At 44.1% G+C, this 12,077-nt stretch overlaps 1 protein-coding gene across 3 annotated transcripts; it reads left to right on the plus strand.

Annotated features, from left to right (window-relative positions):
• Nucleotides 1-387: 387 nt before the first annotated feature.
• cnga3a (cyclic nucleotide gated channel subunit alpha 3a) lies at nucleotides 388-8,260 on the plus strand. Of its 3 annotated transcripts, none has more exons than XM_054749678.2 (9): nucleotides 388-549; nucleotides 2,083-2,207; nucleotides 2,354-2,443; nucleotides 5,235-5,408; nucleotides 5,790-5,840; nucleotides 6,227-6,385; nucleotides 6,490-6,591; nucleotides 6,674-6,780; nucleotides 6,864-8,260. In XM_054749678.2, exons 2-9 carry the CDS (start codon nucleotides 2,107-2,109, stop codon nucleotides 8,258-8,260), a joined length of 2,181 nt encoding a protein of 726 aa, XP_054605653.2. In that variant the 5' UTR covers nucleotides 388-549; nucleotides 2,083-2,106. The 3 variants fall into 3 exon arrangements, with proteins under 3 accessions (XP_054605653.2, XP_054605654.2, XP_015831984.3); XM_054749679.2 differs by having other exon boundaries at nucleotides 5,280-5,408; XM_015976498.3 differs by lacking the exon at nucleotides 388-549 and having other exon boundaries at nucleotides 780-2,207.
• The last annotated feature ends 3,817 nt before the right edge of the window (nucleotides 8,261-12,077 follow it).

Below are 12,077 nucleotides of genomic sequence, written 5' to 3' on the forward strand. Positions count from 1 at the left end.
TATTAAAATAAAAGTGGGGTAAGTAGAGTCCCTGTTTTTGAGGTCTTTTGATGTTTTTGGTAAGTGACATTAACGGCACGGAGCGGTGCAACTTTTTAAATAAACAGCTCAAACGTGACTTCAAATCTAAATGAGACCACACTGTTCCTTTTTAAAGCATCACTTCACAATCAGTGCCCAGTAGATAAACGTGGGTCATGATCAGTTTCAGTTGTTTTAATGTTCTCAGTTATAAACCGGGTCGTGGCAGCAGGTGCAGCGAGGACCAGGACTCCTCCCCCCTCCCTGTGTCCGACTCTGAGAGTCGTCAGCTCAGTCTGCACAAATCTCCTGCAGCACAGCTACCGGCTCTAATCATGGACAGCCTTCGGTTATTTTTTACATGACTGTGTGCTGAGATCATTTTTTGGTGATATTTCCTTGGATTTAAACAAACAAACATAAAAAGTATTTATTTTTATTTGGAAGATGGGATTATACTGCAGGGATCAGTGGATAACTGATGTGTTGGTTGGGTTGGAGAACTCTGAGTGAGTCAGCGTCAAACAGGTGAGTTACGTGTTCTCTTTGGATCCAACAGAGCAGACTTCCTCAGAGACTTTCCACAGGTTGTTTCTAAAACCTTTATGCTTTTTAGGAAGCCTTATTACTAACTTAAAACTGCACTAAATGAACATCATCGTCTTTTTCAGGTTAAGATTTAAAATGTGAAAACTAACGAATAGTAAAGGCTCGATTTTTACAACAATCTGAAATCCAGCCGTGACGCTGGTGCAAACAAAAGGATCTCTGAGAGCTAAGCCCGGGATTGTGTTAAAAAGACCCCTAGTCTCAGATGTTGTTCCTATTTTCATCATTTCCAAATTAACTTCAGAGCTGACACACACCCCAGTCCTGTCCAGTGGATGTAAACGAACTCACGTTGAATAACCTTTGTTCAGATCTTCTACAAGTCTGTTGTTGAGAGTGTAATCTCTTCAGCCATCGTCTGTTGGGGTAGCAGCATCAGAAGCAGGGGCCTGAAAAGGCTCAACAGCCTAATAACAAAGGCTGGTTCTGTTCTGGGGACGACTGTGGAACCGCTGGAGGAGATAATGCAAAGAAGGATTCTCCAGAGAATCAAGAAAATGATGGACAACCCTGAGCATTCTCTTCACAAGACTGTCCGACAACGGAAGAGTGTCTTCAGTCAGAGGCTTCTTCAGTTTGGCTGCAACACTGACCGCTACTGGAGATCCTTCCTGCCAACAGCCGTTGTAATATACAACAACTCTTTGATGACTTGATTATTATTATTATTCTGAGCTACTACAGCAACCAGTTTCCCTCTGGGATTAATAAAGTATTTTTGAATGGAATTGAATTGAATTTTCAGTGCAGCACATTCATGCAAATGTGCAACCCAACACGGGCGCTGAGCGGCTTGCAGATAACGACATAACTCATATTTACTGCACAGACACTGCTGGCTTCACCTCTCATCACCCTTCAAACACTCAGCTTCTTGGCAATTCTCAGTGTGATTGAATTTAGTGGGGGTTGCTTAACTCCTCGGTATTAACTCTAATCTGCATGAGTGCACGTGTTACAACCACTGGTTTTACTCAGAGGTCAGTGACTCCCACTGGAGACACCATCATCAAGGTGCATTGCTGTAAATACACCTCCACAAATATTTTACAACCTTGCTATGTTGTCTGGATTTCCCTGTCCACTCTCAGAATATAAAAACGAGTGTATTTATAAAAGTGCTGTTTTTCTGCCCTCGGCCTCAAGATCTTTAAGCTGTGTCCTAATAGACTTAACCTGCTGTATACACACCACACCAGCTCCACTCTACCTGTAAGCCATAGCTGCTTTTGAAAGCCAGCTGAAGGTTCACATAAAGAAGGCACTGATCTTGTTTAGTGTTCAAGAACATAAGCAGGATGTATTTTTAGGCGCTATGCTCACACAGACACCGAAACAGACAACACAGCAACACCTCTCATTTCTGAAATGTTTCATCTGAGACTAAAAAAAGGCGCTGTCATGTTTCAGTCTGACGGGATGATAGCTTGATCTTGTTCCTGTGTGCTCCAGACCCCGAGAGTCACGTAGGACAAGATGGCAAAAGTCTGCAGTGAAAACTCCTTTTCAGCCAGACAGCGGCTGCCCAACAGCACGTCGGACGATGAGCTTGCTGTCATTGAAAATGGAGACAGCAGGTCGGTAAACACCATTAGCAGCAGCACCGTCACGAGTCATCTCTTTATGTTTAAATTGTGTTTGACAGTCAAAACAGAATTTTAGAAAATTAGTCATCAAATTTACATGATCTTAATGTCACATTTATCCTCCTGCTGTTTGTTAGGAGCCACTCTCATCGTGAAGACATCTCTGAGAGAGACGTGTCCTCAGAGTCCCATAGAAGCTCATGGACAGGTGCCAGGACAGTGGCCAGGTAGGTGTAATACTTTCGCAGAGTGAGCTGGTATTCACAAATGTAATGTACATATGCAGTCAGAGACTAATGAGCAGGGATGTCGAGTCTCTGTCTTCTTTCATTTGCCAACGCCATGTTCCATCTTTGAAGCCCGAGTCTGAGCACTCAGGATGTCAGACTGGAAGTCTGGCTTCTGTCTAGTTAATGTGGGTTTGGTACAGCTTTAGACACGCTGGAGACTCTCCTGAGGAGAGAAATGTAAGTGGTATCTTTTAGCTGCTGATAAAACTGGTGAACATCCAGAAAACCGATGCGGGACTTTCTGGGTCCGTCTTTATTTTGATGCAAACAAAATCTAAATAGCGAGTAAAAAGATAAACGGTCATCTGATGATAGCTGATGGTATAGATTTTACTGAGGTTAGTCATCATCTGGGTGATAAACCCTGCAACAAAATGAATACTTGCTTCTTTTAACCATCCATCCACCCGTCCAGTAAAATCTTCTGCTTGTCTGGGGTTGAGTCGCAGGGCAGCAGCCTAAGCAGAGAGGCCCAGACTTCCCTCTCCCCAGCCACCTAGGCCAGCTCTTCCAGATGAATTCTAACGTTTTCCTTGGCCAGTCAAGAGACATCGTCCTTCCAGCATGTCCTGGGTCATCCTTTAGGTCTCTTCCCAGTTGGACATGCCCAGAAAACCTCACCAGGGAGGCGTCCAGGAGGCATCCTAACTAGACGCACGAGCCACCTCAACTGGCTCATCTCGATGTGGAGGAGCAGGGGATCTAGTCCAAGCCCCTCCCGGATGGCCAAATTTCTAGCCCTATCTCTAAGGGAGAGCCCAGACACCCTGCAGCGAAGACTCATTTTGACCTCTGGTACCCACGATTTAATTCTTTACATATGGTCACTACCCAAAGCTCGTGACCACAGCTGAGGTTTGGCATGTAGACGGGTAAATCAAGAGCTTTGCCTTCCATCTCAGCTCTCTCTTCACCATGAAAGACTGGTATAATGCCAGCTTCACTGCAGATGCAGCACCAATATGCCTATTGCGGCTCTATTTTCCCCTCACTCATAAACAAGAAGTACTCCATACTCCCTCACAGAGTCCCCTGAGGGACGCAGTCAAAAAACTTCTCCGAATCCACAAAACACATGCAGATGGTGTTCATTAGGGACGATCCAGGGCAGTGGCGGCTCCAGAAATGTTTTTCTGCAGGTGCTATGAAGGAGCTAGTCTTTTTATTGAGGGTGCTATGAAGGAAGTGGTCATGCGTAGCTATTGTTCTCTAAAACACCTTCAACACTAGCAGACACACATGCGTGCACAACACCTCAACAACACCTGAAACAATCATTAATATACATCATAAACATATGAACAATCACTGACTTCTCCATGAAATCTTAAACACATACAGCCACACAGAAAACCATCTATAGTGTTGCAAGGTTAGCTAACATTAGCGTTAGCATTTCCAGCGGCTAAACCCTGGACTGCTGCGGCGGTTGAGGGTCGACTCTCTTCATCCAGATCCGTAGGTGTTTGTGGGTCTGAGATCACTTTCAAACATTCATTCGTTTCTGACTGAACCCGTGGAAATGTGGGCAACAAAACCGATCCATCATACCACTAGCTCTACCTTTCACTCGTTCGCCAGTGGAAAATGAGGTCAAAGGTTAACATCAATTTCCTGTTTTGGTTTAAGTTTTTACTATCTATATGATAATTTACTGATTATTTTAGTTTTGTATGTTAAATATTATCACATCCACACGTTACATTAAAATAAAATTGTAAAAAAAAAAAATCTATTTACTTGGGGGTGCTATGGGGTGCAATGGCTAATCTAGGGGTAGCTATAGCGCCCCCTAGTGCCCCCGGCGTCGCCACTGATGCAGGGCTAGCACAGAAGTCCAATAACAAAACACTGGTCAAATTCAGATCAGAGGGCCATTTCTCCCAATCACACCCCTCCAGGTCTCACTGTCATTATCCACGTGAGAGTTAAAGTCCCCCAGCAGAGCAAGGGAGTCACTGGAGGGAGCGCTCCCGAGCACCAAGGACTCCAAAAAGGGTGGGTAGTCTTATCTGCAGTTTGGTGCATAAGCACAAACCACAGTCAAGACCTGTCCCCCCACACATAGGTGGAGGAAGACTACCCTCTCATTCACCAGGGTAAACCCCACAGTACAAGCACCAAGATGGGGTGGCAAGAAGTATGCCGACCCCTGCTCGGGGCCTCTCAGTGGGGGCAACTCCAGAGTGGTAGAGTGTCCAACCCCTCTCAAGGAAACTGCTTCCAGAGCCAGAGCCATGCATCAAGGTGAGCCCGACTAGATCTAGTTGGAACCTCTCACACTGGCCACAACCTAGGACACTTTGCACTCAACCCTTTTGGCCCCTCCCATGAATGGTGAGCCCATAGGAAGAGGAATCCCCGTCTCCATGGATAAAAGCCCGGCCATCAGGCGCTCGTCATTGCACCCCAACTCCAGGTTTGGCTCCAGAGGGGGACCCTGTGACACGCATCCGTGTGAGGGAACACCGTATCCATAAATAGTACTCATCATAAGCAATTATGAGGCTGCAGTTTATCTAATCCCTCACCTGTTTGCCATGGGTGACGCTATGAGGCATAAAACTTCTGATCACTGGGACACTCAAACCCCTCCACCATGGTAAGGTGGCAGCCCAGGGAGAGGCTCAGTATTTTAGTCACCATAATTTGGCATAAGTAATAAACTACTTGTGCTATCCTAGAAGGATGCCACTTTGTTTGGTTTCACCTTCTGCTGACCTTCTAGGTTGTCCTCCTTCCTCCTCATGCTGCAAAACTGGACATCTCACAGAATGAACCCTGCAGAAGAAAGGCAGGACTCCTTTCTTGAGCGAATCAGAGGCCCCAAACTTAAAGACATCTCCAGCGGAGAGAGCAACACCCAGTCTGTGGGCCAGCGTGAAAAACTTCGACAAAGAAAGTAAGTTTCCTGAGTACCGAGTTATCAAGGTGCTAAAAATTCATCTGTCTGGAAAAACACACCCCACAGAAATACAGACCTGCATTACACGTTAACCAGCTGTGATGACGCATCAACCTGGACAGAAAAGTAGTGAAAATGGATTAAAGTAAAATGATAGCGTGACACACCTTTTCATTTCTATGAGATATGATAACAAAATCAATTTGTCCAGAAATAAAATAAAACAACAAAAATTCAAAGTTCGCATAGAAAACCACAAATTTACAAATAATCCTAATCTTAATCTCAGAAAATGTGTTAAAATTCCACTTCCTTATTTGAAACGTGTGTGCCAAATTCAAAATTACTTTCTCTGTTTTTCCCCCTAATTCTCACCAGTCAGTGGCCTCTTGCTATTTACAACATAAATAACTGCAACAACACGGATGAGTAAGTTCATGTATGCCTGAAAATAGATCTAGATCTTCCTTTAACAGTAGTTTTTAACCGTTAGATATTCGTAGCATCTTCTGTTGTAGAATCTGTAAAATAAAAACCTCCTGTTCACCGTTTCCTCAACCTGCTCCACACAAACAAGAAGAATACAACTATAATTGTGCTAGCTTGATTGTTTTTGTTGCAAGTGTTGATGTGGGTTGTGCACATCCGACTGAAATAGATAACGTAGACATGTTGTGCCATCTGCTGGGGAAATGTACAATCTGCACCACAACCTCCAACAACCGTTAGTGTCCTTTCAAGATGCCCAGTTTAGTTCCTAAGACCCACTTCTTACCCATTCCCGTCCCCATTATAACTAAATCTGTGATCACTAGAAAAAAAGAGGAGAAAAAAGATGAAATAAAGAAAGAGGAGAAAAAAGATGAGAAGGACGGAGAAAAGAAGAATGGGGAAAATAAGGATGAGAAAAAGGATGAAAAGAAAGACGAGAAGAAAGACGATAAAAAAGACGATAAAAAGAAAGAAGAACCTCCGTGAGTACTCCATAAGAGCTAAGAGTAGAATGGACATGACTGAGTCTGGATGGTGTTTGGATGTGGAGAAGCTCTCACACCACTAAACACTGAGCTGTTTGCAGAAAGGAAATCTGGATCATGGATCCATCCACAGACCAGTACTACAGATGGCTGAGTGTCATTGCAGGACCTGTATTTTATAACCTGATGATGATCGTAACAAGGTAAAACCTCATCAGTATCATGAACTTGTGTTTTTCTCATTAGGCACCAACAGATGTTTTTGTTTTTCTTCTTTTAACTAAGGGCCTGCTTCAATGATCTACAAGAAACCTACCCAAAGCTCTGGATAGTTTTAGACTACACCTCAGACATTATCTACTACATGGACACATTTGTCCGATCAAGAACAGGTGATGTTCCTGCAAACGTTCAAAAAACTTAACTTGACCTTTTTGTTCTTGTTATATGTGTCTATTCTCTGTTTCTCTCTCAGGTTACCTTGAGCAAGGCCTGCTTGTAAAAGATGCCAAAAAACTAAGAGATAAATACAGAACGACATCGCAGTTTAAATACGACATGATCTCAATGATTCCCACTGATCTGCTTTTTTTCAAATATGGGTTCAATAACCCAGAGTTCCGTTTCAACCGTCTTTGCAAAATCCAGAGACTTTTTGAGTTCTTTGAGCGAACTGAGACCAGAACCAGCTTCCCAAACATGTTCCGTATCAGCAACCTTGTGCTCTACATCCTCACCATTATCCACTGGAATGCTTGTTTATTCTTTGCAATTTCGAAAAGCATTGGTTTTGGGACTGACACTTGGGTGTATCCCAATGTCAGCCACCCAGAGTACGGCCGGTTGGCCCGAAAATACATCTACTCTCTGTACTGGTCTACACTTACGCTCACCACCATCGGAGAGACCCCTGCACCTGTCAGAGATGTTGAATTCCTTTTTGTCATTGGAGACTTTCTCACTGGTGTGTTGATTTTTGCTAGTATTGTCGGCAACGTTGGTGCTATGATCTCAAATATGAATGCCTCTCGTGCTGAGTTTCAAGCAAAGATCGACTCCATAAAGCAGTACATGCAGTTTCGAAAGGTCACCAAAGACCTGGAAGCCAGGGTCATCAAGTGGTTCGACTACCTGTGGACTGAGAAGAAGACCTGCGATGAGAAGGAAGTTCTGAAGAACCTTCCTGACAAACTTAAGGCTGAGATTGCCATCAATGTCCATTTGGATACACTGAAGAAGGTGAGAATTTTCCAGGACTGTGAGGCCGGACTTTTGATTGAGTTGGTGCTCAAGCTGCAACCTCAAGTGTTCAGTCCAGGAGACTACATCTGTAAGAAAGGTGATATTGGCAGAGAAATGTACATCATCAAGGAAGGGAAGCTAGCAGTGGTGGCGGACGATGGAGTCACTCAGTTTGTAGTGCTCAGTGATGGAGCATACTTTGGAGAAATCAGCATCCTAGGCATCAAGGGTAGTAAAGCAGGCAACAGACGAACAGCAAACATCAGGAGTGTAGGTTACTCTGACCTCTTCGCCTTGTCCAAAGATGATTTGATGGAGGCGCTCACTGAGTATCCAGAGGCTAAGAAGGCTCTGGAGGAGAAAGGCAAAGCCATCCTGATGAAAGACAACCTCATAGATGAGGCGGTCGCGAATGCTGGTGCTGATCCCAAAGACCTGGAGGAGAAGATCGTCAGACTGCAGAGCAACCTGGATGGGATGCAGACCAAGTTCGCTCAGCTAATGGCGGAGTTTACCTCCACCCAGGCGAGGATCAAGCAGAGGGTCACTCAGATGGAAGCCAAAGTGAAATCCATAAAACCAGAGGACCTCACTGAAGTGGTGGCTGACAAAGACAAGAAAGTCCAGTAACACCTTTCAGAGAACTCTTTGAAGCGACATTCCTTCATTTCATGTAAATGCCCACATTTTTATTTAAAAATGTTTGTTTTAATGTGTCAAATTGTGTACAGTGTTTGCAGAAAATATGTTTTTGTGCATGCTGCCTGACAAGCCCAGTTCATTTTCTCATGTTCATGCCAACATTTGGCTTCTATAGCCTTAGTGTGATAACAAAGCTGGATGAATCCCTGGTTAATATGTTGATCTGTGTAAACTATGTTTCTTATACTGCAACTTTCGTACATTGCATGGGAATGGACAGAATGAAAAAAGCCAGTTTGTATGTTACCATAAGCATACACTACCACATGTAAATCTCATCTGTGAATAAACCGTTCATATAACATGTTTTGTGTCTACATACGGAGTAAAGCCTGTTGCTATAGCACACAAACTGCACACTAAACTCTCTCGGAAACTGTGAGCTGTGACAGCAAGTGAAGGATAAACGTGCACCAATGTTTAATGATAGGGTACATGAGGTATGCTTTTTGGGTCTCCAAACCCATTAACGCTAGAACCTTGGGAACTATGATGTACACTCAGAGTTCACATCAATTATTGAAACTTTCAGTCAAAAACAGTGGTCATGTGGTATCATGCCACCATTAGTCTCATGAATCCAGTCCAGTATGTACAGTGTATGGTATTTACTAATGTGTTCATATATTTCTGAGACTTTATAACACGAATGATTTGTCCCTCATCTCCTCCACCTCTTCATGCGGTCGGCACCTCTAAACTCACACTTCTTGTCTTTTCCATCCACGATTGAAAACGCTTGCTTTGTATCTTCGAGCCCATTCAGTCACGGATGAATAAATGTTTTCCATGAGGCGTTCTTCAATGTGTTCCATGTCCACCGCTAAATATCTTTTTACTTTTTGATGAGGCAATGCTGGTGTTGGTGAGAGTCCTTGCATTGCATTGCATTACATGTCTCCACATCAACACAGATGGAGAAGTATAAATCAGACTTTAGGTTCCCCACAAGACTCCAAATCCTCCCTTTTGAAGCACAGCGCTCATGTCGCAGACTTGGTCCTATTGGGCCAGGGGCTTGTGGGCTTTTTTGTGCCCTGACTATGGCCTGTAAGGCATTCATTCCCACAGAGACCACTGCAAATGTATTGATTAAACAAATAAACTACTCCTTTAAAACAGGGTTAAAACTAAAAGATCCTGGGTAACAGCCCTCCAGTACCAGGATCAACACCTGGTCTATGTACTTCCTCTAACGAATGCGCAGCTGTTCTGAGATTGACATCAGTCAAATGATGTCAAATGCTATTGGTGTACAAAGCCTTTTTTGACATATTGCCTGCAGTTCATCACAGTACAGGTTAAGACATAGCCTAGAAATCTAGACAGACGGTAACAGAAGCAGAATTATCTTGCTTTGCAGGTTGATCTAGCCACGCTCCATTGGAGCCTCAGTAGGCCCGAACAGCCTTGTGTCTTGCCAATCACAGTGCTGTATGTACAGTATTTGCATCTTTTTCAACAGTGTATAACGGACTGCCCTATTGAATGGCATCTGTAACGGTGATTATGTCACGTTGTTCATTGTCCAGTAGGAGAGTTTAAAAGACAAATACAGATTCCACCTCACGACTGAGCTCTGTCTATGGGTCGTGGCCAGACTACATAATCTCATATACTGACCCTTTGCACGTGACGTCACACCACTCATGAGACCCCCCCCTTCGCTATGATGGACGGCAAAAAGACTGTTTACACCCATAGAAACTCCAGTGAAGGTAGTCAAAACAAGCCAGTTTGTGGCCTTTTATCGCTTTTCTTTAGTTGATTTGACAGTAAAATGGTTTTAGCTTGCTGCGTGGTCGGCTGCACTAAGAGACGAGGACGTAAACTCAACTCGTTTTTTCTTTTTAATAACTTTGATGGAGACTGAGGACGGAGATGAACTGCAGCGATCAATCAATCAAGCGGGCTAGCAGGCCTCAGATTTGCAGCGAACGTGTTTTTACCGGGTAAGATTAACGTTCATTTCTTTCACGAGGAAGACAGGGACAGGGATAAATGTGATGCGTTTATACAAGTTATTGATAATTCTGATGGACGGGTATTTCACCACGGAGGCTGCGCTCCGTCCACTGTAGTGTAAAGCGAGACAATTATTAACAATATTAAAGCTCCGATGTATGATTACGTGTGTTAAAATGACGTTATTTATTTATATGAGCGTCGGCGTTCAGAGATCTTCTCATTCCGATGTGGGAGCAGCAGCTGAACCCGGTACCACCACCAGAAACAGAAGCTGGTAGAGATCCGGATTTCTTAACAATCAGCTTTGGTGTAAAGTGAAACGCTGTTTACAACATAAAGTTATGAATCCAGAGGGGTGAATTTAGGAAAAGTCAGCAACGTGTTTACATCGGTGAACAGCTGCAGAGAGAACGTAAGCTAACGTTGGTAAGCTAGTTAGCATACCGCTCTCTATGAGCCCCGCTAGATGTGCTACTTCCTCTGATAACTGAACTGGGCATGAACTAGTGGAAGGAATGCTGGAGGAGTTTTGTTTTTGTTTTGATCGCAAAAACAGTTCCAGGCTCTACTTTTCCCTTTGTTTAGTACTCGTGTCGCTCACTGTTTATATGCTTTTGCCGTCCACTGTGGTGGACCACCGTGATTAGGTTACATCGGTGCAAAGGGTCAATAGGATGGCTTGCTAGGCTAGGTAAGACAACCCCTTAAGGAATTAAAAAAAAAATCTTAAACGATTCTTGAAAGAAGACAAGTGAGTGGTCTACGACTACTGATCCTAGACCTGGTACAGAAAAAAACGTGTCTTACACTTTTTTTCATTATTAGTAGCAGATGCATGTTAATGGTTACAGTACAGGGTGGGCCATTTATATGGATGCATCTTAATAAAATGGTTGGTAATATTAACGCCCTGTTTGTGGCCCATTAGTATATGTGAGGGGCAAACTTTTCAAGATGGGTGGTGACCATCGACATACATATACTGGACATCTCCTTTCCATAGGCTCCAATATCACATTTTTGAGGCTAAATGGGAGGTGGCCACCACTGCCATTTTGACCGTGTCACAGGTTCCGTCAAGCCCAGCCAATTCCACAAAAGGGAAGAGAGGAGGAGTTGAGGGTGGGGCTGTAAGACTGGGATCAACTGACGACACCCGGTCGAACTAGCTACAAGCTAACCTGAAGCTAACCCTGGCTAACCCAAAGCTAACGCGGAGGTGGGAGCTAAGCTAATGGAGGTAGCAACCTAGCTAAAACCAGAGTTAACTGTGCACAACACCAGAGTCAGAGATACGCTGGGCTGACCGCTGGGTAAAACCGGGTGAAACATAGAGGTCTCCGAGAGCTCCACAAGCCGGCAGCCGCACAGCAGACAAGCGCCGCTGCGATCTGAGATGCGCAGAGCTGCTGCTGGGGAGAACCGGGTGGAAAGGTTTCCATCCCAGAGCTCCACAAGCCGGCATTCTGCGCAGCAAACAGAAGCCGTGAAGCCAGGGGAGAACTGGGTGGAAAACATCGGTCTCCCGAGAGCTCCACAAGCCGATAGTGGGAACCCAGCTCCACCAACATGTTATATTTCAACCCATTTTCTAAAGTGCAGCATTATGTTAAATGCACTGGGTTTTACCCTATTACATTTAAATTTCATGGTTAAACAGTACATGTTAAAATCTAAGCTCAGCTCGGCAGTGACCTAAAATACATAAATATAATTTTACTTACCGAAAAAAATGAAGTGGAGACTCCTTGGACGCTCTATTAGTGCAATTAATGCC

Source organism: Nothobranchius furzeri, chromosome 16 (genome assembly GCF_043380555.1).
Source record: "Nothobranchius furzeri strain GRZ-AD chromosome 16, NfurGRZ-RIMD1, whole genome shotgun sequence".
Lineage (NCBI taxonomy): Eukaryota > Metazoa > Chordata > Actinopteri > Cyprinodontiformes > Nothobranchiidae > Nothobranchius > Nothobranchius furzeri.